This window comes from Marmota flaviventris, chromosome X, assembly GCF_047511675.1.
Source record: "Marmota flaviventris isolate mMarFla1 chromosome X, mMarFla1.hap1, whole genome shotgun sequence".
Classification (NCBI taxonomy): domain Eukaryota; kingdom Metazoa; phylum Chordata; class Mammalia; order Rodentia; family Sciuridae; genus Marmota; species Marmota flaviventris.
Window position 1 is genome coordinate 51,590,285 of NC_092518.1, and position 27,281 is coordinate 51,617,565.

The 27,281-nt window shown below is 37.1% G+C and overlaps 1 protein-coding gene across 1 annotated transcript in view; it reads left to right on the forward strand.

Annotated features, from left to right (window-relative positions):
• The first annotated feature begins 248 nt into the window (after positions 1 to 248).
• Positions 249 to 27,281, forward strand: part of Magt1 (magnesium transporter 1) — a 38,281-nt gene continuing 11,248 nt past the window's right edge. Inside the window, exons 1-7 of the mRNA XM_027922958.2 lie at positions 249 to 446; positions 11,841 to 12,010; positions 16,363 to 16,480; positions 23,701 to 23,841; positions 24,435 to 24,575; positions 25,071 to 25,160; positions 25,845 to 25,908. Coding sequence (XP_027778759.1) covers positions 249 to 446; positions 11,841 to 12,010; positions 16,363 to 16,480; positions 23,701 to 23,841; positions 24,435 to 24,575; positions 25,071 to 25,160; positions 25,845 to 25,908 — 922 coding nt within the window. The remainder of the gene's footprint in view (positions 447 to 11,840; positions 12,011 to 16,362; positions 16,481 to 23,700; positions 23,842 to 24,434; positions 24,576 to 25,070; positions 25,161 to 25,844; positions 25,909 to 27,281) is intronic.

Consider the following 27,281-nt stretch of genomic DNA (forward strand, 5'->3'; position numbering starts at 1 on the left):
TGCAATGATTCCCAACTGCGCAAGCGTGCAGCGTGCTTCAGGCTTTAGGCGCTGGGAAGTGCGACACCTTCATGCATAATGAAAGGGCAGGCCATCATTTTTAGCGGACCAATGAAAAGCTTCCAGATGAGCCTTTTTCTATTGGCTAACGAGGACCAATTAGAAGCGAACTGTTTTTTAGCGGGCGTCTAGCAGCTGCCCACTGTGACGTAATGTGAGGGGTCGCCCCGCAGGGCTGAGCTAAACCAATGAGGAAAGGCAAGGGGACGGCTTGCCTTTTCTCACGCCCCACCCTCAGATCCTGCCAGAGGAAAGTTTCGCTTACAGTGGGGAGACAAGCGAACATGGCAGCCTGTAGATGGTTTTGGTGTGTCTCTGTGACCGTGGCGGTGGCACTGCTGCTCATTTACAAGGTTCCCGCGGCCTCTGCTCAAAGAAAGAAGGAGGTGAGAACGCGGCTTCCAGCAATCGGGTCCCCCCCCCCAAAAAAAAATGTGTAGGGCATAAAAGGATCTGTTCACTCCTTCCTGTCCCTCTTTCCCCGCCAGTTTCTGTGCCTTTTAGTGTCTTCAATTCCGCGGTTTTCAGAAACTGTAACGCTTTGTTTTCTGGGGGTTTAATCTAACAGTGGGATGCAGTAGGTGACAACCTGGCTTCTCTATGCCTATGTATGTATATAACTACAACTTTAGACACTTCTTTTGAGTTTGGGCCCTATCGAGTGTTGGGGTTAGGGAGTTCGATTTTAGAACCAGAGGGTAGAATATAAGTCTTTCCGTTGTAGGCAAATGTAACTTCCTTTTTTTTTGGTACCGGGGCTTGAACCCAGAGGTGCTTAACCACTGAGCTACATTCCCAACCCTTTTGAGACATGGTTTCGCTAAGTTGCTGAGGATGGCGTCAAACTTGTGATCCTCCTACTTCTGCCTACCGAGTCTCTGGAATTACAGATGGGTGCCAGCCTAAATGTAATTCCCTTGTACATGTATAACAATTCTTTTGTGTCATTTTCATTTCAGGAATGTGAAAATTAGCCAGAGTGAAATTAGGCTCGGTTTATTACACTATCCAAATACTCAGTCATGCAAAAAATAATAAGCATACTATGTATGCACTGTTCTAAGCACGTGGTATATGTAAATGAACAGAATTAAGACCCCTCTTTGTGGAATTTAAAAGCTTTAGGAAGTGGAGAAGATACAGAACTTTACTCACAATTGAAAAATACCAACATATGAATTTTAACATTATGTTTTGAAATATTTGTGATTTAGAGCCGTGTGTGTATGTGTGTGTGTGTGTATATGTGTATATAATATATATAGATATAGATATAGATATACACACACACACACACACATACACACATATCAGAGATCGAACACAGGGGTGATTAACCACTGAGCCACACATCCCCAGCCATATATATATATATATATATATATATATATATATTTTTTTTTTTTTTTACATGTAGATGGACACAGTACCTTTGTTTTATTTATTTATATGTGGTGCTGGGATTGAACCCAGTACCTCACACATGCTAGGCAAGCCCTCTACCACTAAGCTACAACCTCAGCCCCTCCCCAGCCCTTTTTATGTTTTATTTTGAGACACAGTGTGGCTAAGTTTCTTAGGGTTTGGCTAAATTGCTAGGCTGGCTTGGAACTCTCGGTCCTCCTCCTTCAGCCTCACAAGCCTCAGGGATTACAGGTGTGTGCCACCGGTGCCTGGCAATTTTTTACTTTGAAACAAGCAATTGCTAAGGGCCTCGCTGGCTAATTTTCTGAGGCTGCCCTGGTACTTATAATCTTCCTGCCTCATCCTCCCGAGTCACTGGGCTTACAGGTGTGTGTCACCGCACCCAACTGATGTGCTTCTTAGCCATTCTTATGTGGAAAACAAGATGGAGAGCAGTTCATAATATTATATGCTAGAATCCTTGTTTTATTTTTTTAATATATGTAAGTATGTATATATGCCTATGTAAGAATGACCTCTGTAATGGTACTCAATCATTCCTAACTCTGGGCAGTTGCTAGTGTTGATGAGGGAAATATTTCAGTATTTACCTTATATACTGGAATTGTCTAAATTTCTGCAATGGCCTCTTATTTTTTTTGTTGTTGTTGTTACTGGGGATTGAACCCAGGAGCACTTAACCACTAAACCACATCCCTAGCATATATTTTTATAATATTTTTTTAGTTGTAGTTGGACACAATACCTTTATTTTATTTATTTATTTTTATGTGGTGCTGAGGATCGAACCAAGGGCCCTGCACATGCTAGGCGAGTGCTCTACCACTGAGCAACAACCCAGCCCATATTTTTATTTATTTTTATGTGGTGCTGAGGATCGAACCCAGCACCTCACACGTGCTAGGCAAGCACTCTACTGCTGAGCCACAACCCCAGCACCCCCAACCCATTTTTAAAAATATTTTTTAGTTATACATGGACACAATATCTTTATTTTGTTTATTCATTTTTATGTGGTACTGAGTATTAAACCCAGTGCCTCACATGTGTGAGGCAAGCGCTCTGCCACTGAGCCACAATCTCAGCTCCTCCAACCCATTTTTTAAATTTTATTTAGAGACAGAGTCTTGTTAAGATGCTTAGCACCTCACTAAGTTGCTAAGGCTTTCTTTGAACCTGATATCCTGCTGCTTCAACCTCCAAAGTTGCTGGGATTACAGGCATGTGCCACAGCACCCATTTTACTCACTTTAAATAAATAGGTGAAGGGTTTTTTTCTTTGTTTGTTTGGTAGTACTGGGGTTGAACCCAGGGCCTTAGTGCATGTTGGGCAAATGCTCTACAATTGAGCAACATCTCCAGCCCCAAGGTGGGGATTTCTACCAGTGAAATTATGTTTATTCATTTACTGTCTCACTGAACTAGAAGCAGAAGTGTCCAGCAGGAAATAAATTATTATTAAAAAGGAAGCAACATTGAGTTTTAAAATTTTTAAATAGTTAATGTGATTTATTTATTTTGGGGGGGGGTACCAGGGATAGAACTTGGGCACTCGACCATTGAGTCACATCCCCAGCCCTATTTTGTATTTTATTAGAGACAGAGACTCACTGAGTTGCTTAGCACCTTATTTTTTGCTGAGGCTGGCTTTGATCGGTGATCCTCCTGCCTCAGCTTCCTTAACTGCTGGGATTACAGGTATGCACCACCACACCCAGCTTTTTTTTTTTTTAAAGAGTTTTTTTTTTCTTTTTTATTATTATTATTATTTATTTTTAATTTTTTTAATGTTTATTTTTTAGTTTTCGGCAGACACAATATCTTTGTTTGTATGTGGTGCTGAGGATCGAACCCGGGCCGCGCGCATGCCAGGCAAGCACGCTACCGCTTGAGCCACATCCCCAGCCCCACACCCAGCTTTTAATGTGAATTTTATGTTATGTGAATTTTATCTTAGTGTAATTTTTAAGATGTTTATTTTTTATTTATAGTTGGACACAATACCTTTATTTTATTTATTTATTTTTATGTGATGCTGTTGATCAAACCCAGGGCCTTGCACATGCTAGGCGAGTGCTCTATCACTGAGCCACAAACCCAGCCCTCAATATAATTTTTTTAGAAAATGAATCAGATTCTGACTTCCTTCCCTTTATGCCAACTATTCAGACTCTTAGTGCTCTTGCAAATATATTGCAGTAACTGCTTAACTGGTTGCCCACTCTCTAACCCATTCTTTACAGTGCTGCCAGAGGTGGTAAGATGAAAAATGTGAAAACCATTAACCTATTTTGCAGATATTAAAAAGACCTCTATAGCCTGTTTCTGGTCTGCTTCTTCCTGGACTAGTCCTACTGAATTACCTGCCTTGCATGTGCAGGTCTTCTGCTGGAGTCTCCTACCTTACCCCTACCATTTACTTGAGGGTTTGTACTCTTCAAGGCTTAGCTTAAATACATTCTTCCTCAGCCATACTTTTCTTGGTTCCCATCAAGTTAATTGACATGAATTCAGCATATCATGTTGTCAATGTTTTTATACCAGCTTTCCCCATTAAACAGTGAGCATCTTGCTTGGCTTGGTTGCACATGCCTGTCCCACCTAGTTAGGAGGCTGACGCGGGAGGATTGCAATTTTGAAGACAGTCTGGGTAACTTAGACCCTACCTCAAAACAAAAAATAAAAAGTATATCTGAGTTCAATCCCCAGTAACAGAAAAATATTCACTCAGGTACCTCATGCTTATCTATTAAAGGGAATGCTACCATATGTAACTCATTATACTTTTAACAGTGTTCTCCCTGGAACATGGACTTCTTTATTTGATATGCATGATAGGCACCATGGTTTACATGCATTTTCTATAATCTTCACATTAGTACTGCAAAATATTATCCTCTTTTGAAACTTAAACTAAGCAAGAAAGATTAGGGGTTTGCTCAAAGAAGCACAACCATCAGAAGTTAAATTAGGATTCCATCCTTGTTTTGCCTCCAAAGCATTTTAATGTTCTGTGCTCTCTTAAGCCATAAAAGTTTTCTTTTTCAATAACTGGTTTTATTTTTATTTTGAGTTATTTTCCCTAGTGGTAGAAGGAAAGTTGTTTGTCCTCAAATCTGGTGTTGTCTTAGGGAGGCAGCATGATACAAATGAAAAAGCATGTTTTGTTTTTGGTACTGGGGATTGAACCCTGAGGCACTTAATCACAGAGCCACATCCCCAGCCCTTTTTATATTTTCTTTAGAGACAGGGTCACTCTAAGTTGCTGAGGCTGTTTGTGAAATAGCGATCCTCCTGCCTCAGCCTCTTGAGCCACTGAGATTACAGGCATGTATCACTGTTCCTAGCAAAGCATGGTATTTGATAAAATTGTTCATATTTCTTTACCTACTTTTGTGAACCTATAATAATAATGAAGTAATGTGAAACACAGAAAAGGGTGAATGCACAAAGCATAATAAAAATGGTCATAATAATGCTAAGATTGCAGTGTCCCCCCTTCTCAGTTTTTTAAAAATTATGTAAAATTTTAGCAAGTGTACTTTAATCCAACCCTAGTGATCTTTAGCAAGTTTTTTTTTTTTTTTTTGGTTTGTTTTTCTGGTACCAAGGATTGAACTCAGGGGCACTGGATCACTGAGCCACATCCCCAGCCCTATTTTGTAATTTATTTAGAGACAGGGTCTCACTGAGTTGCTAAGCGCTTCGCCATGGGTAAGGCTGGCTTTGAACTGGTGATCCACCTGCCTCAGACTTCCAGGCCACTGGGATTACAGGCTTGCACCACCGTGCCTGGCTTGAGCAAGTTATTGAGTCTCATTTTTTTCATCAGTAGAATGGGAAAGTGCCTATTTCTTTAGCTGTTGTGAAAATTAAATGAGATGAGCTCAGTTCATAAAGCCTCTGATGCAGTTCCTAGCATATAGGAGAGATTGGATGAATATTAGAAAATAAGATCATGTTCCTCTAGGTAGTAAAACGTTTTTTCTTTTTTCTTTTTTTTTTTTTTTTTTTTTTTGATACTGGGGATTAAACCCCAGGGTGTTCACTTTACCACTGAGTCACAGCCCCAGCCCTTTGGTTTATTTTTTATTATGTGACAAGGTCTCATTATGTTGCTTATAGCCTCACTAAATTGCTGAGGCAGGCCTGAAACTTGCAATCATCCTGCCTCAGCCTCCCAAGTCACCTGGGATTACAGGCATGTACTGCCACACCCAGCAGTTAAATATTTTTCAATTGCTCTTTTGTGATATTTTTAGGAGGAGTATACAGAAAATAAAATCACCTTCATCTTTTAAGAAGATAGGCTGTCATTAGAAAAACTACATTCTCCAGCAGTTGCTTTAATTGACACATGAAAGTATCACAGGTGCAAAACCCTGCAGTCTTTAGAAGATATATTATTATAGAGAACTAGACTCCATAGCAGTTACAAAACAAACAAGTTGAGACACCCTCTAGGAAAAAAATCTAGGAAAGGAGACAGTGATATATTTTAGCTGAATCTGAGAAGTAGGTGAACTGAGAATGGAACAGATGGCATCTAAAGATTAAAAATGCTCTCTTTGCTCACTGTCTCCTTCAGTAATTATCTGCCAATTATGTTTCTAGATCTGTTCTGTCTCACCCTTAATTTAAGGATGGAGTTGGAAATATATTGTTTAGCCAGGAATATTATTTTCTAACATGTGAAGACTGGTAGATGATTAAGGAAGCTAAAAATATGAATTTTTGTGCATAAACCTTAGAATAAAGATACAATTAAAGAAGTTTTGGAGGGAAGGGAGGTACATTTTAGAACAATTCAGGTTGGTGGTGCTTAGCTTTATTTTTATTTATTTTTTTCTGTGGGCCTTGTGCATCTGAGGCAAGCACTCTACCAACTAAGCTATATCTCCAGCCCAGTGCTTAGCTTTATTACTTCTGAAATTCAAAAGGAATGTGAATGACAATCAGTTTTAGCTTTAAATGATAATATATTCCTTTACTCTATTTTTTGTGGTGAGGAGGATTGAATTAATAACCTTCACATGCTTGGCAAACACTGAGCTACATCTCTGGCCCTTGTATATTTATTTTGTTTATTTGTATATGTATCTATTAATTAAGGGACCCAGGAAAGCTCTGCCACTTAAATATATCCCCAGCCTTTTGTACTTTTTGTTTGGAGACTGTCTAAATTGCTGAGACTGGGCTCGAATTTGCAATCCTTCTGCCTCAGCTTGCTGAGTCGCTGAGATTACAGGCATACATCACCACACCTGGCAAATTTAAAACTTTGGAGTAAGCCTGACCTGGTGACACACTTCTGTAACTCCAGTGACTTAGGAGGCTGATGCAGGTGGATCACAAGGTCCAAGCTTGCCTCAGCAATTTAACAAGACCCTCAGCAACTTAGCAAGACCAAATCTCAAAAATAGAAAGGACTGGGGATGTAGCTCAGTGGTAAAGTGTCCCTGGGTTCATTCCAGAGTACTGCAAGAAAAAAATTAGATTTTTGTGAATAAGAAATACAACTTTTCACTAGGCATGTTGGTGCACACCTGTGATCCCAGCAGTTCGGGAGGCTGAGGCAGGAGTATCTTGAGTTCAAAGCCAGCCTCAGCCACTGTGAAGGCCTAAGCAGCTCAATGAGACCTTGTCTCTAAATAAAATACAAAATAGGGCTGGGGATGTGGCTGCTCAGTGGTTAGGTGCCCCTGAGTCCAATCCCTGGTACAAAAAAAAAAAAAAGAAAGAAAGAAAGAAAAGAAATACAACTTTTCTTTCTTTTTTTTTGTTGATGGACCTTTATTTTATTTATTTATATGTGGTGCTGAGAATTGAACTCAGGGCCTCACACATGCCAGGCAAGTGCGCTACCACTGAGCCACAGCTGCAGCCCACAACTTTTCTTTTTTGAGAGGTTCCTGCTATGTTTGTCAAGGTTGGCCTCAAGCTCCTAAACTCAAGCAACTGTCCTGTCTCAGCCTCCCAAGTAGCTTGGATTATAAACTTATGTGCCACCACATCAGCTCTTATAATTACCATGTTCTAGATTTTGTTCATGTAATTTTTTAAGAGAGAGAAAGAAGAGAGAGAGAGAATTTTTTTTAATATTTATTTTTTAGTTTTTGGTGGACACAACATCTTTATTTTATTTGTATGTGGTGCTAAGAATCGAACCCAGTGCCCCGCGTATGCCAGGCGAGCACGTTACTGCTTGAGCCACATCCCCAGCCCTGTTCATGTAATTTTTATTGTAAAAGTTGAAAATTAGTCCTTTGTTGTGATCTGCTTTCAGTTGGTTTTCAAAAATTTACCTAGTGGTCACTGCTGTAAGCAGCCTTTTGAAGATTATCCCTCTTTATCAACTTTCGAAAGAATATGTAATTAATTATCAAATCTTCTACTTGATAAGTCATTTGGGAATTGAATAGCCAGAAATATTATCTTTCTACTTTATTAATACATAGGATGAGGAATACTATAGATTTTTATATTTTCCTGGATTAAAAAAAAAAGTCTTAAGAATTTTTGTGTATGAAAACTCTACATAGTGCAGTAGCACATACCTGTAATCCTAAATATAAAAAGGTCTGGGAATGTGGCTCAGTGGTTAAGTGCCTCTGGTTCAATACCTGGAACCAAAAAGAAGAAGAAGAAAGAAAGGAAAGGAAAGAAAACTGTATGTATTTATAACTTATTCAAAGCACATTTGTTTTATTAGTATGATCATATATTTGTGTGGTTATATATAGATAGAATATACAAATCTGTAGAAAATACTTGTTAAAGCTTTACACATTTTTTTTCTCAAATAGGCCCAAATAGGATCTCTCATTTCAGTGAGTAAAATAGCCAAATTGTTTGAATTTTCTAGCAACTGTCAAATTTAATTTGAAAATACAGCAAAAATAATGATGGCTTTAAAATATAGAATGCATATTTTAAAATGTTAACTATACTGTCTGAGCTGGGAAGAACTAGCAGATTCTTGAAGTTATCTTGATCACCACTTGTTCCCCTTAGCCTCTCTACCTCCTGGTTCACTCTTTCCCATAGCCTTTACCAGCTACTTGTTTCATTGTTCCACAAGTTTTAATTATTTGTTGTACCAGTCTTTCCAGTGTATATCTATTTTTATCTTTGGGTTTAGAATCTATATGTCTCTATAAGTTTATAGTCTATTTGGTTTTCCATATGTGGAATATTGATTTTGTGACTTTTACTAGAAATTATTTTGTATATGCTTCAAAATTATTTGTTTGTTTTTTGAGATGGGGGTCTCACTGTATTGCCCGGGCTGGTCTTGAACTCCTGTGCTCAAGTGTTCCTCCCACCCTACCCTCCTTAGTATCTGGGTCTATAGATGTACACCACCACCACACCTGGCTAAAACTAATTTTATGCAGTTTTTCACATCATTCATAGAGTTGTACTAAGGAAATAAAATTAGTTTCAGAATTAGTTGGATTCAGACATGCTTTAAAGGCAAATCATGTTATTATGAGAATCTATTTTACCACTCTCTTCCTAAAAAAAAACCTTCTGATCCATGTAGGTATTTATACGTACAATCATTTTTCTTCCTTTTATGTTAACGTATGCAAGTAAGTCCATTCCCAGCTGTGTTCCATTAAATAGAAATTCAGTACATATTTAACTTAATGATGGCTATGTGGTGAGATACTGTGTGTTTCTATTGTCTAATAGCTAGGAGACTAGAAGAAGGAATCAGATGTCAAAGTATCTTACAATGTAAAGCAGTAGACTTAGATAACGGAAAATGTAACTGGTCAAATGCTTTGAATGACAAGCCACTCCATGATTTCCCAGACCTTTATAGACATTCCCTTGTAAAGAAGAGCAAAATCATAACTTAGCATTAATCTACATTTGAGATTCAATATTCTTGCCTTCCATCCTTTGTTATCCTTTCCTTACCTTTTTTTTATTTTTATTTTTATTTATTTATTTATTTATTTTGGTAGTGGAGATTGAACCCTAGGGGCACTTTACCACTGAGTTACATTAACTGCCCTTTTCCTTTTTTATTTTTGAGACAGTCTTGCTAGGTTGCTGAGACTGGCCTTGAACTTGAAATTCTCCTGCCTCAGCCTCTGGAGTTGCTGGGATTACAGACATGCACCTGGCTTCTATATTCTTGAACATCAAGAGTGGAGATGAAAAAAAGGATAAATAAATATGTTGGTGTTTAATCTCGAACTGAAATTTCCCTTGTCTAAATGTGCCACTTTTCCACTGCCTCATGATGACTGACTATTAAAAAGGAAGAAACAAAATGTAGCTCCATTTGTGTGTAGGCATAAATTTTCATTTCTCTGGGATCAGTTTCCCAGGAATGCAATTGCTAGGTTTGTATGGGAAGAGTATCTTTAGTTGCTTGATTTTTTTTTTTTTTTTTTTTTTTTTTTAAGAAACAGCCAAATTGTTTTGCAGAGTGGCTGTACCATAGTACATTCCCCACCAGCAATGTATGAGATTCAGTTTCTCCAGTGTTTGGTATTTGTCATTATATATTATTTAGTAACATTTATATAGTGGTGTCTCTTTAAGTTCTTAATTTGCATTTATGTAATGCTGATGATGTTGAACTGTTATTTTTTCCCCAGTGTTAGATTTTGAACCCAAGGCCTCTCATTGTGTATCTTTTCACATGTTTATTTGCCATCTGTAGTTCCTCCTCAATTAAATACCTTATGTATTTTGCCCATTTTCTAACTGAATTATTCGTTTTTTATGTTTGAGTTTTGGGGGGTTTTCTTTTTGTTTTTGCACCCTGGGTATTGAACCAAGACATGCTGGGCTACATCCCCAGCCCTTTAATTTCATTTTGAGGCAGGGTCTCACTAAGTTGCTGAAGCTGACCTTGAATTGGGAATCCTCCTTCCTCGGCCTCCTGAGTAGCTGGGATTATAGGCACGTGCTACAATACCTGGCTACTGTTGAGTTTTATAGGTTTTTTAAAATATAGCCAGGAGCTGCATCACACACCTGTAATTCCAGTGACTCAAGATTTAAGGCAGCATTGCTAGTTCAAGACAAGCCTTGGTAACTTAGAACCTGTTTCAAAATAAAAAGGACTGGGAATGTCGCTCAGTGGTAGAATGCCCAAGTCCCAAGTTCAATCCCCAGTATTATTTTAAAAAATACACAAACACATATTCTAGCTACTAATCCTTTGTCAGATATGTTCTGAAAATATTTTCTCCTGCTCTGTAGGTGGTCTTGTTTTAAAATTTACACTTAAGTATGTTGTCCATACAACATTTAAGTATGTTTTCATATATACCTTATATAAAATTAAGTATATTATCCATTTTAGGTTTTATACAAGGCATATGTGATTTTATATTCATTAGAATTTCATATCTTTGTCTATGGATTTTCATTTGCTCCTGCATGACTTATTGTACAGGATCTTCTTATACTAAGTTGCTTTTGCACCTCTGTACAAATCAGAAATCAATTGGGTATATTTGTGTAGGTCATTTCTGGGTTTTGTTTTTGTTTTTATTGTTTATTTGTTTGTTTTGCAGGGCTGGGGATCAAACATTGGGGCCTTGTTCATGCTATGCAGATGATCTGCCGCTGAGCTAAGTCCCTAACCTTTATTATTTTATTTTGAGACAGGTTGCCCCAGCTGGTGGCTAGCCTCAAACAGGATCCTCCTACCTCAGATTCCCAAGTTCCTGGGATTACAGGCATGAGCCATCACACCAGACTTCTGGGGTTCTTTATTCTGTTTTATTAACCTTTGTGTTTATACCTTCAACAGTGCCATATTGTCTTCATTATTATAGCTTTACAGTAAAAATAAATTATGTAGAATAATTCCTCTCACTTTATTCTTCATTTTCAAGTTTGTATTCTTCGTAGTTTTTTCCAAAATAAATAAAATTTTATATGAAATTTGCCAGTTAGTTTAATTCAACATTCTTTGCAATCTTTGGCAAATGAAAGGCTTTATGGTTTTGTATTATTTCTCTTGTTGGTAAGTAATAAGTAACTCATTAAAATTATAATATCTGATTAAGTCTTATGAAATTCTAAATTTTAAAATAATTATCGTTAGACTCAACTACCCAATTTTGTTTTTAGTTCTCTCACATTTTCTGTGTACTTCTGCTTGATAGATAGTCTTGGTTTTAAATAAGTTGCCTAGCTAAAGTAACTTTTTGTTTTGAGATGGGGACTCATTGTGTTGCTCAGGCTGGTCTCAAACTCCTGTGCTCAATTGACCCTCTCATTTCAGTCTCCTAAATAGCTGAGACTTCAGGCATGTGCCACCATTTCGAACTTTAAATGCTAAGTTGAGAATATTAACAGTATGCTCACTTTTTTTTTAGATGGTGTTATCTGAAAAGGTTAGTCAGCTGATGGAGTGGACCAATAAAAGACCTGTAATAAGAATGAATGGAGACAAGTTCCGTCGCCTTGTTAAAGCCCCACCAAGAAATTACTCCGTTATTGTCATGTTCACTGCTCTCCAACTTCATAGACAGTGTGTCGTTTGCAAGTATGAACTTTCAACTACACATTAAACTAAATAACTCATAAGATTTTAACCATTTCTCAATCCCAGAAGAACCAAATTAGTATAAACAACATGCCTTATTAGGATATCTGTAGTAACATATAATACTACTGCTCTTTTGTATCAATTTTTGGTTGTATGTATTGGTGGGGGAGTAAGAATAAAGTGTTGTAGCCATCATATGTATTACTATGTGCCAGTAGCATCAATGTAGTATTTTATTATTTATATATACTTTTAACTTCATACTCCTGTTTTAGTATAATAATCCCCAAAAGTAGGTAAAGCAAATATTCTTCCATTTTTGGAAGACACTAGCACCCCAAATTTTAAGTGGTCTACCCCGAATTTGAGATATTTATTATTGCAATAATGATAGCTTCATACCAATTTGGAATATGAATAAATGGGGGACTTTTTATGAAACAAAGATTTCTGTGGTCTCACATGTAGAGCCTAAAAAGTCTAACAGCTGGGTGTAGTAGTGCATGCCTGTAGTCCCAGTGATTCAGGAGGCTGAGGCAGGAGGATTGCAAATTTGAGGCCAACATCAGCAACTTAGTGAGGCTGTAACCCTGTCTTGAAAATTAAAAAAGCACTACCTGGGTTCAATTTCTGCTACCCCCCCTCAAAAAAAAAAAAGCAGTCCACCTTAGAGAAGCAAAACTAGAGTGATGGTTATCAAAGGAATGCAGGTGAGATGGGGAAGGGGGAGATGTTGATCAAAGGATCTTTAGTTTCATTTAGATAGGACAAATTAGTTTTAGTGATTTATAGTTATAGCATGGTGACCACAATTAATAATAATGCATTGTATATTTTGAAATTACTAAACGTATATTTTAATTGTTCTCATTACAAAAGAATAAGAAGGTGAGGTGATGCATTAGCTTAATTTAATAATTTCACAATGTATATGTATATCAAAATGTCACACTATACATAAATATGTAGTTATTTTTTGTCAATTAAAATAATTTTTTATAACTTAATTTTATTTATTTATTTATTTATTATGTGGTGCTGAGGATCAAACCCAGTGCCTCACATGTGCTATACAAGTGCTCTACCACTGAGCTACAACCCCAACCCAATTAAAATAATTTTAAAAGCCAAAGATATATGATTTAGGGATGTTTCTTTGTTCTCTGCTATTTTGTGGTGATTATCAACCTTGGTGATGGAAACTAATCTCACTTAAATTTTTATCAAATGATGGTTTACTGATTTTATTGTACTGTTTATGAATGATCTTAGGGATAAAAGATTGCTAGTCTCTTAAACAAAAACACCATTGACAATTAAAAATGATAGATACTGTAAAATAAATTAGCTTTTAATTTTTTAGTGTCTTTTTTACATATAGATGCATATTTTCTCTCTCTTGGGATTGAACTCAGGGGCACTCAACCACTGAGCCACATCTCCAGCCCTATTTTGTACTTTATTTAGAGACAGGGTCTCACTGAGTTGCTTAGTGCCTTTCTTTTGCTGAAGCTGGCTTTGAACTGGCAATCCTCCTGCCTCAGCCTCCAGTGCTGCTGGGATTACAGGTGTGCCACTGCACCTGGCATATTTTCTCATTATTTTAAGGGACTGTGATGCCCAGGCTGTCCTTGAACTCCTGGGCTCAATCAGCTTCTTGAGTAACTGAGACTATAGGCATATGTCACCCAGTGTTTACTCATATTTTTATTCTATTATTTTTAATTTTTTTTTAGAGAGAGAGAGAATTTTTTTAATATTTATTTTTTAGTTTTCGGCGGACACAACATCTTTGTTTGTATGTGATGCTGAGGATCCAACCCAGGCCTCACGGATGCCAGGCGAGCGCACTACCGCTTGAGCCACATCCCCAGCCCTACTCATATTTTTAGATCAGTATATCTAACCTGGGAATTTACTTTAAATAAAATGGCAAAGCTCTTCTATGTAAAACTAGTCCAGTAAAAACTTGAAGTCTTTCCAAGTACTGGCAGCCTGTATACCTGGTTAACTGAAAGCATTTTCTCACTGGAGATAGGGGCTATTCAAGGTATTTGGCTCCATAGTGCTTATTTTGGGGGATGAATGCTGGATATAAATTAAAAGTAAATAGAAGAAGGAAAAAGGAGTAGGTATTAACTCTGAATAAACTTTAGAAATACTTCTAATTGGGCTAATTAAGCTAATTGAGCACTTGCCTAGCATGTGTGGAGCACTAGGTTTGATTCTCAGCACTGCGTACAAATAAATGAATCAAGTAAAGGTTCATCAACATCAAAAATATTAAAAAGAAAAGAAATAGGGAGACTGGGGTTGTGGCTCAGCAGTAGAGCACTTGCCTAGCACATGCGAGGCACTGGGTTCGATCCTCAGCACCACATAAAAATAAATAAAATAAAGGTATTGTGTCCAACTACAACTAAAAAAATATTTTAAAAAAAGAAATACTTCTAATTCAGTTTACTTAGTAGCAATCAGGAGTATACAAAAATATCAGAGTATAAATACAAACTCTTTCATCATTCCATATTAAATGCAAATTAATGGAATCCGTACTAACCACTGTTTTACTGGTATCTTTCTATAAGATCAAATTTAAAATTAACTCATATTTGCCAGATGCAGTGGTATACACTTATAATTCCAGCCAATTAAGCAACTGCAATATGAATAATACTGTAGTTTTTATGCTGTCAGGAAGGACTTCTTACTGTTATCATTGGGTTAGGGAATTGAGATACACACATGAAAATTTAGCTGGCATTAAAAGACAATCTATGATTAAGTACCAGAAGAACATTTTTGCTTTCTTCAAGTACTGGAAATTGAATTCAGGGATGTTTTACCACTGAGCTATATTTCCAGCCCTTTTTATATTTTTGAGACAGGGTCTCAATAAATTGCCCAGATTAGCCTCAAACTTGCAATAATACTCCTGCCTCAGCTTCCCAAGTAGCTGGGATTACAGGCATGCACCACCACACCTAGCAAGGTGAACCTTATGTATCATGAATACTATAAAATTTCAGGAAACACACATAACGGGAGTGGTTAGGTTAGGATTGTTGTAATGGAGGACATAGGACTTGTTCTAGGATTATAGAAACAGATCAGATTTAGATAGAGGCAGGATATTATGGTTGGAAGCACTGATGTGCTCACGAATACAGAGATAGGTGCTGGAATCAAGGACTCCTGTTTGATATTGGTTAGTAATATGACCAAATAAAAGCTAGATGCACTATTCAGAGTTAGGTGATAACCTTAAATAGAAAGAGCTTGGAGACTATTTGAAAGGTAATATAGCAGTAATAATGGTTTCTGAGAAGAGGAAGAGTTTCAGGATATTAGTAATTTAAGAAGAACACTGTATATTACAGTGTAAGAATGATTACAGCAAGAGAAAGTAGAGTTAGTATTTTAATATCCTATTAGATATTAAGGTTCTGACCCTAGATGATAGCAATAAACACGAGTAGCTGGGGATGTTTGTAATTCAGCGGTAGAATTTGTGGTTAGCAAGCACAAGGCCCTGGGTTCACCAAAAAGAAACAAATAGGAAAGTTAATCACAAATAAATAATTGACAGATCTTACAAACTAAAAGTGTATGGGAGATACGGGAAAAGTCAAAGATGACTTAAGGTTTTAATTAATCTTAATTCCGTAGGCTTATCTTTCGTCCTAATAATTCATCTGATTGTATTTTTTATCAAGTAGCATCTTTATATTTTTTAAGTGGATTAGTACTGTATTTCCTCATTCTCTGGGGAAAATACTTTTACCTTATCTTTGAATTCTTAGAAATAACTTAGGGTATTAAAAATTATTGATAGGGCTGAGGATGTAGCTTGGTGATTGAGCACTTGGGCACTGGGTTGGATCCCCAGCACTACCAACAGAAAAGTATAGAAACTGGGTATAGCAGTATAAGCCTGAAATCCCAACACTGGGGATACTGAGGCAGGAGGATAGCTGGAGCCCAGGAGTTTGAGGCTGGGATGGACAATATAGCAAGACCCCATCTCAAAATTGGTGTAGAGACAAATACCTAGATTTTTCCAGTGATTACTGAAAGAGCATTAGAATAAAAAACAGGTTCAAAGTATGAAATGTAGTGTGGTAATTACTAATTTCTGGGAAATCTCCAACACTTGGGATAAGGCTTCTCTTAGGCCAAACAAGGTTTATCCTAACTTTGTCAGCAGAGCCTGATGTAAGTCAATGATTTTTAATATTTCTCCCATGGAAAAAATGCTTAATTGAACTGTGCTTTTTTTACTGTTGATGAACTAGATTGATTTTGGAAATTGTTTTAAATGTTGTCTTCACAAATCTGATTGCATCCAGGCAAGCTGATGAAGAATTCCAGATCCTAGCAAACTCTTGGCGATATTCCAGTGCATTTACCAACAGAATATTTTTTGCCATGGTGGATTTTGATGAAGGCTCTGATGTATTTCAGATGGTAAGATCTTTATTCTCTTATAGGAATAATTAAAATATGAATAAAGTAGAATGCATTATCACTTGACTATAAGAACTTAAATAGGACTGCTCTTAGGTTAAGATTTAGAATAGTTGGTGAACTAAAAGCTAAACTTGAGCTAAGCATAAAAGGTAATAATTAGTGCTAATCTGTTAGAATGTAGAAATTGGGTAGTAATCAAGTAATATACATATATTTAACTTATACATTTAAAAAATTTTTAACCATTTCAAGTGAATAATTTATAAAGTAATTTTTAAATGTAAACATGAATGCTACCATTATGTCACCATTATATACTACTGAAGTCCTTAGTTCAACCTGCCTTTATCCTCTTGCCTCTTGTGTTAGTGGAAAAGATCCTTCCTGTTATTCAAAGATGAACCTTTTTCCTGTGGACTGGATACCATACCCTTCTGCTTTGCAGTCATGAGGTTTCACATCTGTATCCTCAACTTCAGCCTCTATATTCTTTCCTTTTATATATAAACACTCAGGGACAGTAATGAGGTTTCACATCTGTATCCTCAACTTCAGCCTCTATTAGTTCTTTCCTTTTATATATAAACACTCAGGGACATAGATTCAATTTCGTCTTTGTTTATAAGTTTGTCTAACTCATAGTTGAACATGCTCTACTCAGTATAATTGAATTTTTAAAAATCTGCATGTAACTCCTTGCTATATACATCTTCACATGAATGTCTGCTGAATCCAAAACTTCATTTTGTACCAAATTAAATTCCCATCTCTCCCACTTCTACCTAACTCCAGTCTCCCTGTGTTCCACATCATTAGAAACACTTTTGTCTTCTTCATTTTCTTGTACAGCATCTGTCATAGATATCACCCCTTTATATTCCAATGCCCTCATCATCTCTTGTTTGAATTAATGCAGTTGCTTTTTTGTTTTGGGGTGGGGTTGGTACCAGGAATTGAACCCAGAGGCAGTTAACCACTGAGCCACATCCCCAGTTTTTTTGTTTTGTTTTGTTTGAGACAGGTTCTTATTAAATTGCCTAGGGCCTTGCTAAGTTGCTGAGGCTGGCTTTGAACTTGTGATCCTCCCGCCTTATCCTCCCAAGCAGCTGGGATTACAGGCACGCACCATTGTACCCAGCTAATGCAGTTGCCTTTTTTTTTTTTTTGAACATTTATTTTTTAGTTGTAGGTGGACACCTTTATTTTACTTTTTTTTTTTTTTATGTGGTGCTAAGGATCGAACCCAGTGCCTCACACATGCTAGGCAAGCACTCTACCTCTGAGCCACAACCCCAGCCCAAGTTGCCTTTTTAAAAAAATATTTATATTTTAGTTGTAGTTGGACACAATACCTTTATTTTATTTTATTTATTTATTTTTATGTGGTGCTGAGGATCTAACCCAGGGCCTGAGCCACAACCCCAGCCCTGCAGTTGCCTTTTAACCAGTCCTCTTAACCTTCCATGAAGCACTCTCTCTATATTTCCTGCTAGAAAATACTGGAATCTTTTCTACAAGGTATTGATAGAATTCTTAGGGAAATCTTTAAATTTAGAAAACACAAGTTTAAACATTAAACTATTTTTTTTTACTTCAGGATTCAAGAACTGTGAGGGGTCTGAGGTTTTACCCTACTTTCAAGCTAACAAGTTAACCTGCCACAGTTTCATGGATGCTGGCAAAAGATATAATACTCCTGGGTCAGAGATAAAGGACTTTAATACTCATAACAACAGCAAGTATTCAGAAAATCAGCACATTTATTGTACAGGTTCCCACATGGCATATGCAGAGAGGGCCAATGAGATGCATTATGGAAGAGGCCCACCAATCCCTGGGAACCCAAATGTTTCTAAGGATATTAAACATACCTACCCTTTGCTTCAAAGGGGGGCTCCATCTCTCTCTTCCAAGGTTATGCAAATGTCCTTGAAAAGATTGTCCAGAACAAAAAGGCAATCGATGACTTTGCCCAAAAAAATATGCAAAAACTGGAGGAAACTCATGGATAATTGTCTACCAACACAGAAATTCTGAGACTTTAACATGCTATATGTGTTATATTTTCCTTTCCAACAAGGGGCTCTAATACATAGAATTTCCCAAATTATTTACTTAATGAAGCATTTTGGCTAGATTCCATGTAATTTAATTTTTTCTGAGTTTTGTAGGGAATACAACTTAGGATTGGGTTCCTCACGCCTCATTTGTGGTAGGCAAGTGTTCAACTACTGAGCTATACACCCTGAGTGTGGTGCTTTGCATGTGTAATGCCCTGGGCTCAGTTCCCAGCACAAGAAAAGATGTATAGACAAAGGTCAGAATTCCTTATCTTTCTTTCTTTTCCTTCATTTTATTTTATACCAGGGAATGAACCCAGGGATGCTCAACCACTGAGCCACATCCCCTACCTTTTTTTAAAAATTTTTTATTTTGAGACAGGGTCTTGCTAGGTCTTGCTTAGGGCCTCACTAAATCATGAGGCATAATCATTGTATAACACACTGTTTTTCTTGAGGGATGAGTCCTGGGGATTGAACTCAAGGATACTCAACCACTGAGCCACATCCCCAGCCCTATTTCGTATTTTATTTAGAAACAGGGTCTCACTGAGTTGCTTAGTGCTTCAGCATTTGCTGAGGCTGGTTTTGAACTCAGGATCCTCCTGCCTCAGCCTCCTAAGCTGCTGGGATTACAGATGTGCGCCACCACATCCAACTCACACACTATCTTATATCAGCACCGTTGATTGTTAGTTTCTAACAATATGAGATATCCTTTCTTTCCTTTGCCCTTTCCTCTCTCAAAATTCTCCTTACATTTTAAGCTTGATTTCAGATATTCCCTTTAGACCTTTTCAAATCCTCCAGATGAAAAGTGAGTCACCTTCTTTTGTATTTTCACACTACTTTTATTTCTGTTATACACTTACATATGTTAACTTATAGAAATAGAACTATATTTGTTTTGACAGTCTTTTTCAGAATACAGTAACTTACTTAATGGCAATCAATATCCAGTACCTAGCCAGACACAGTGGCTCACACCTTTAATCCCTGTGGCTCAGGAGGCTGAGGCAGGAGGATCATGAGTTCAAGGCCAGTCTCAGGAACTTTGTGAGGTCCTAAGCAACTCAGTGAGATCCTGTCTCTAAATAAAATATAAAAAAGGGCTGAGGGCTTAGGGTTATAAGAGCACTTGCCTAGCACATGTGAGGTACTGGGTTTGATCCTCAGCACTACATAAAAATAAATAATAAATAAAGGTACTGTGTCCATCTATAACTAAAAAGAAATATTTACAAAAAGGGCTGGAAATGTGGCTCAGTAGTTAAACACCCCTGGTTTCAATCTTCTGTACCACAGAAAGAAATAAAGAAATCTAGTACCTATTACTGCTAAGCACATATAAATGTTGAAAAAAATGGCTTAATGTGCCTATTTTATAATAAAATATTGTGCAATTTATATTATATTCTCAAACAGCCATCTCCATAAATCAAAATCAGCATATTTATAAAAGGTTAGTATGTTTAGGTTTTGTTAGACCAAAGGAAACAATTTCTAGAGTTTAAGAAATTGCCTTCTATGGCTGGGCATGGTGGTTCATGTCTGTAATCCCAGAGACTTGGGAGTCTGAGGCTGGAGGATTGCAAGTTCAAGTCCAGCTTCAGCAATTTAGTGAGGCCCTAAGCAACTTAGTGAGACCCTGTCTCAAAAATTTTTTAAAAAGAGGGAGCTGGAGTTATAGCTCAGTGGTAGAGTACTTGCCTTGCATGTGGGAGGCACTAGGTTCGATCCTCAGCACCACATAAAAATAAATAAACAGGGGCTGGGGCTATGGCTCAGCAGTAGCTCACTTGCCTGGCATGTGTGAGGCACTGGGTTCGATTCTTAACACCACATATAAATAAAAAAGATCTATAAACAACTAAAAAAAATTTTTAAATAAATAAATAAAGTAAGGGTATTATGTCCATCTACAACGACAAGAAAAAATTTTTTTAAATTTTTTATAAAGGGCTGGGAATGTAGCTCAGTGGTAAGTTGCCCCTGGGTTAAATCCCCAGTAAAAAAAAAGGAACAAATTACCTTCTCAGGGCTGGACTTATACTTTAGCTATAGAACACATGCTCATACTTAATTAATACAAAGCACTGGGTTCAATCCCCCAGCATAGAGAAAAGGAAGGGAGGGAGGGAGGAAGGAAGGAAATAGAATGAGAGAAAGAAATCATTTTCTTATTCTCTACTGTTCAAGCTGGGATTGTTTTAGAAATTAAAATTTTTAACTATTTTAACAAGATATACATAACTTCTTTTTTTTTGTGGTGCTGAGGATTGAATCCAGGACCTCGTGCATGTGAGGCAAGCACTATTAACTGAGCTATATCCCTAGCCCCCTAAGAGACACATAGCTTCTGTTAATGATTTGTAAAAATACAAAACCAAATTTCTTCTACCTTGAATAGTTTTTTTTTTTTGTATTTACTAAGAATTTAGCCCAGGGGTGCTTTACCACTGAGCTACATCCCCAACCCCCAGCCCCTTTTATTTTTTATTTTGAGACAGGGTCTTACTAAGTTACTGAGGGCCTCACTAAGTTTGAGGCTGGCATCAAACTTGGTATTCTCCTGCCTCATCCTCCTGAGTTCCTGGGATTATAGGCGTATTCCATGGCACCTAGCATCTTAAGTTTTAGGTGGACACAGTATCTTTATTTTACATTTATGTGGTGCTGAGGATCAAACCCAGTGCCTTGTGCATGCTAGGCGAGCACTCTACCACTGAGCCACAACCCCAGCCCCCCATTTTAGAGGTTTAAGAATGGTAGCATATACATTTGTGGAATTATTTAGCTTTTTATACACACATTTTCAAAACTCGAAAGGTGGTCTAAGTAAACAAAGAGTTGAAGAGTTTGGCTTAAAATTTGGACAGTATTGGGCTGGGGATGTGGCTCAAGCGGTAGCGTGCTCGCCTGGCATGCGTGCGGCCCGGGTTCGATCCTCAGCACCACATACAAACAAAGATGTTGTGTCTGCCGATAAATAAAAAATAAAATACTAAAAATTCTCTCTCTCTCCTTCTCTCACTCTCTTTTAAAAAAAAAATTGGACAGTATTTGTTAGAGTGAACACTTTGCAAGATCTGATACTTAGCTTTTCAGGCACAAAAATTTAATTTTACCAGTGTTGCCAGATTTCATCTACTTCTGGAGATATTGTGCACTTTGCCACATCATAAAAATACATGGACATTGGAAACAAAAGGGCTAATCTATTAATTCACCATATTATGCAGTCAAAGAGACCAAAACAATCATATCCACTAGTCAGTATACCCTCTTGCCTTATGGGGAAAACCTAGAAATGTACGGTTAAAAGGTTATTGTTGGGGCTGGGGTTATGGCTCAGCAGTAGAGCGCTCGCCTCGCATGTGCAAGGTCCTGGGTTTGATCCTCAGCACCATATAAAAATAAATAAAAGTTATTGTGTACAGCTACAAAAAATATTTAAAAAGGTTATTGTTATAATCTAGTGTGGTGGTGCCCATATGTTATCCCAGCTACTCAGGAGACTGAGGCAAGAGGATTGCACGTTTAAGACCATCTTGGTCAATTTACCAAAGTCCTGCCTCATATTAAAATTTTCAAAAACCAAGAAGGGGCCAGGCATGCTAGTGCATGTCTGTAAAACCAGTGACTCAGGAGGCTGATGCAGGAGGATCAGAAGTTTGAGGCCAGCCTCAAGAGTGTTTCAAAATAAGAAATAAAAGGGGCTGGCAATACCACTCAGTGTTAGAGAGCCCCTGGGTTCAATCTCCAGTACCAAACAACAACAAAAGAATTGCCTAGCATATGGGAGTCCCTGGGTTTTCTCCCCAGTATTGCAAAAAAAAAAAAAAAAAAGTGGGGCATGGTGGTGCAAGCATGTATTCTCAGCAGTTCAGGAGGCTGAGGCAGGAGTATCACAAGTTCAGAGCCATCCTCAGCAACTCAGTGAGACCCTGTCTTGAAATAAAAAAATGAAAAGGGTTGGGGATGTGGCTCAGTGGTTAACCACCCTTAGGTTCAATCCCAGGTACCAAAAAAGAAAACCATTGAGGGAGGGTTATTACGTAAAGGGTTAGTACAGAGCCAAAGCAAATGAGTTTTATTATCTTATTGACTGATATTTAAAAGCTATAATTGTGGGGGTTTTCTTGTGTGTGTGGTACTGGGGATTGAACCACCCAGGGGCACTTTGCCACTGAGCTACACTCCTTGCCTTTTTTTTTTTTGGTGGTGCTGGGGGTTGAACCCAGGGCCTTGTACATGTGAGGCAAGCACTCTACCAACTGAGCTATATCCCCAGCCCACTCCTTGCCATTTTTTTCTTGTCATTTTTGTTCTTTATTTTGAATAAGTTCTTACTAAATTGCCCAGGCTGGGCTCAAATTTGTGATCCTCCTGTCTCAACCTTGTGAGTCACTGGGATTATTAGCATGTGCCAACATGACCAGCTATCATTGTTTTTTACAACAGTCTCTATTTTAGGATTAGTCTCCATTGAGGGGATCTGAAGGCTTGCATCTGTTCGTCAGGATATGTCCCCAGGGCTTAGTCAGACTTTCTCTTTCCCACAAGTATAGTGATCAAGTTAGGAAAGATATAATGGGTTGTTTTTTTTTTTTTTTTTTTTTTTTTTCCCTTAGAAATTCCAGTGTTGTCTTTTCAAGCATATGGTCTCGTGATGAGAGTAGTGAAATGTGATGCTCATCAGTAAACATTTATGAAACTTCCTTAGAATTGACTATTTCAGCATATGGCTACCATTTTGTATTGGTTTCACTACAATTTTTGAGCATTATCCTGATCTCATTTTCTTCAAATTGAGAAAGTATTTTATTTGGAGCTTTCTTCAGCTACATATGACCATTTCAGTGGTCATGAATGTATTTTTGCATATTCTCTCTGAACAGATTAAAATATCTCTGTATTTGAAGTTTCCCAATGCAATGGAGTAAAATGTACATTTTTTAACTAGAAGTTCAAATTTTATTAATAAAGTATAATAGTTAAGGTCACACACAGCCTGTGTTTGAATCCTCATCTACCCTTTTCCTTAGTTAAATCACTTAACCTGTCTAAACCTAAAATACCTATTTTTTTAAACATTATTTCTATTAAGATTATTTGTTTGGTAACTAATATTTCCATGAACTACTCTTTATTCAGCTAAACATGAATTCAGCTCCAACTTTCATCAACTTTCCTGCAAAAGGGAAACCAAAACGGGGTGATACATATGAGTTACAGGTGAGGGGCTTTTCGGCTGAACAGATTGCCCGGTGGATTGCAGACAGAACTGATGTCAATGTAAGTTTCCCTAACTTGGAGACAGTTACTTTGCCCACCACAGTGAATCCTACCATTGTGCTATCCACAAGAATGGGGCCCTTATTAGAATATAATATATTCCATGCTTATATAATTATATCAAAATGGATTCTACTGTCGTGTATAACTAAAAAGAACCAATAAAAAAGACAGTTACTTTGCCATTGTCCCCTTTTATTATTACTGGGGGGCTGTAATTGGTCTTGTTTGCATATTACTGAAGTGGTGTGGGATTTCTTTCATGAGTAGCATTTAACAGAATCATCCTGAAATTACAGAACATGCTCTGTTACCCTATTGAATTCAACATAGAAACCACTCTCTTGGGCTTCATAAGTCTATGAGCTATCTAGCAGAACTTGTCTGATCCTTCTTAATTAGATGTTATATTGTGACTAAACAAAATACTATACTTCTTCCATCCCATTTTAAGATACTGTATAGACTGTTTTGATTGGGATAAAGGAAAAATATATTTTTCTGAAAATAACTACATTAACTTTCTTTTCATTATTATTTAATTAGTAAATAAATTTTATACTTTAAAATGTTTTTTATCTCCTTTCCATTAGATTAGAGTAATTAGACCCCCAAATTATGCTGGTCCCCTTATGTTGGGATTGCTCTTGGCTGTTATTGGTGGACTTGTGTATCTTCGAAGAAGCAATATGGAATTTCTCTTTAATAAAACTGGATGGGCTTTTGCAGCTTTGGTGAGTGAATTTTAGAAGAAAAAATAATTTTGATAAAACTCCTAGTGATGTATTTTTAGGTTAGCATTCATTTATATAAGAAGCATTTCATTTACTTCTTACCTGAGGGAAATGATTTTATATATTTTTATTTTCTGCCTTATGATCAGAGTATTTCCTCCATTATCTCATTAGGATGGTCCTACCTTCAAAGAGTGGAATGTATCTGCTTTTTATTCAACCTAAACATGAGAATGTCATCTCTGAAAATTTGCAGCTCTTTTAAAAATATTCTTCTAAAAAGTCTTTTCAATATTCAATTTTGAAGTTTGTCAGCTTGGTTATAACTTTTAAAAACAATTTTTTAGACATTGATGAACCTTTATTTATCTGAAAATTATTTCATGTATTATTTGAACAGATGTACTTTTTATTATACCTAGTAGTCTAATCAAGGTGGGACCCCCTTGACCATGAATATTTCATTGTTTTTTTGTTGTTGTTGTTGTCTCCTAGTGTTTTGTGCTTGCTATGACATCTGGTCAAATGTGGAACCATATTAGAGGACCACCATATGCTCATAAGAATCCACACACAGGACATGTGGTAAGGGAAGTCTCAGATTTCTTTACTTTTCAATCTCTCTGGATTAACAAGCTTCAGTCACTGATAAGATGATGCAATGCTCTTAAAAGTGGGAAGTTCCATATCCTACCTGGTGAGCCCTTTTGACTAAGTTGTCTACTAATGAAAATCAAGTCTTAAGCTAAATAGAATAATTAATCAAGCACTTGAGCATCTACTGTTTGTAATCAATATGCTCAGAAATATCAGATATATTGATAACCAAGAATAGCATGGTACATGTCTTTATGAAGTCTACATTATGAACACTTGAATACTAGTTTTTTCATGTATTTTTTTATTGCAAACACATGTACAATCAAAAGGCAAATAGGCCAGGGATCATGGCACACATTTGTAATCCTAGCAATTTAGGAGGGTGAGGCAAAAATATCAAAAGTTCAAGGCCAGCCTCCACAACTTAATGAGACCCTGTCTGAAAATCAAGTTTGATCCTCAATACCATGCGTACATGTAAAAATAGATAATAATACAGAATGGCTTTTATAGAAATCATTTATTTACTGATGAATGTCATAGACTCGAAATATATTATATACATCAAGTGAAATTAATAATTTCATAGGATTTTAAATAGCCCATTTAAGGTTAGGATGCTAGAATTTAATGTATATTTAAAGATTCCATTTTTTCTCCTTGAACCAGAATTACATTCATGGAAGCAGCCAAGCCCAGTTTGTAGCTGAAACACACATCGTTCTTCTGTTCAGTATCCTTTTTACAATAAGTCTTTGTTGTTGTATTATGATTTGCCTATTTTCTCATAATCTAGTTTTCTCTTTGTTTGGGGCTGCTTTCCTAATGCAGGTCATAATATCCTTTGGAAACCATATTATTTGTGTCATCCATCTTAATTATCCCAGTTAGCTAAAGCCCACCTGTGACAAATCTCTTGTCTGGTAAAGCCAGATTTATTGGCTTATTAATAACAAGGAAGACTGCAGAGCCGAGGAAGCAAAAGATGTCTTCTTACCAAAGAGTTATATGGATTTGAAAGAAGGGAAGGATTTATGTGAAATTTAAATGAAGCATTGTTTTGTTAGGCTAAAATCAAAATAAGGGGCTGGAGAATGTAACTCAGTGGTAGAGCACTTGCCTAGCATGAACAAGACCTTGAGTTCAATCCCTAGCACTCAAATAAAAAAAGGGAAAAATCCGGGCATGGTGTCTTACACCTGTAATCCCAGCAGCTCAGGAGGCTGAAACAGGAGAATCATGAGTTCAAAGCCAGCTTCAGCAAAAAGTGAGGTGCTAAGCAACTCAGCGAGACCCTGTCTCTAAATAAAATACAAAATGGGGCTGGGAATGTGGCTCAGTTGGTCAAGTGCCCCTGAGTGCAATCCCTGGTACCAAAAAAAAAAAAAAAAGGCAGGGACAACAAGCTTGAGAATAAAGGGATCACTATCACTTCTGAACTTTTAAGTAGGCCCATGGTTCTGTTTCCCAGGAAACTGCAAAATTAAGATAAATGTGTGGTTTTCATCTTAACTGCTTGTTTGGGGCTGGGGATGAAGCTCAATGGTAGAGTAATTGGCTAGCATGCATGAAGCCCTGAGTTCAGTCTGCACTACCACCAAAAAAAAAAAAAAAAATCTTGTTTGAAGCTCTATACCTCTGTTTCTAAATTGCGGCTACTTAGAAATTGTGCTTGTAAACTTGAGTGAATCAGGTCCTCCAGCAAGTATGGAATGTTTCATACTTATATAATTTCAAACAGTTTATGCTTTTTTTAATTTTTTTTTTTTTTTTTTTTTTTTAGGGCTGGGGATGTGGCTCAAGTGGTAGCGCACTCGCCTGGCATGCGTGCAGCCCGGGTTCGATCCTCAGCACCACATAAATGTAAAATAAAGATGTTGTGTCCGCCGAAAACTAAATATATATATATATATATATTTATATATATATATATATATATATATTTATATATATATATTTATATATATATTTAGTTTTCGGCGGACACAACATCTTTATTTTACATTTATGTGGTGCTGAGGATCGAACCCAGTGCTTCGTGCATGCTAAGCGAGCGCTCTAACACTGAGCCACAACCCCAGCTTCAAACAGTTTATGATTTTACAG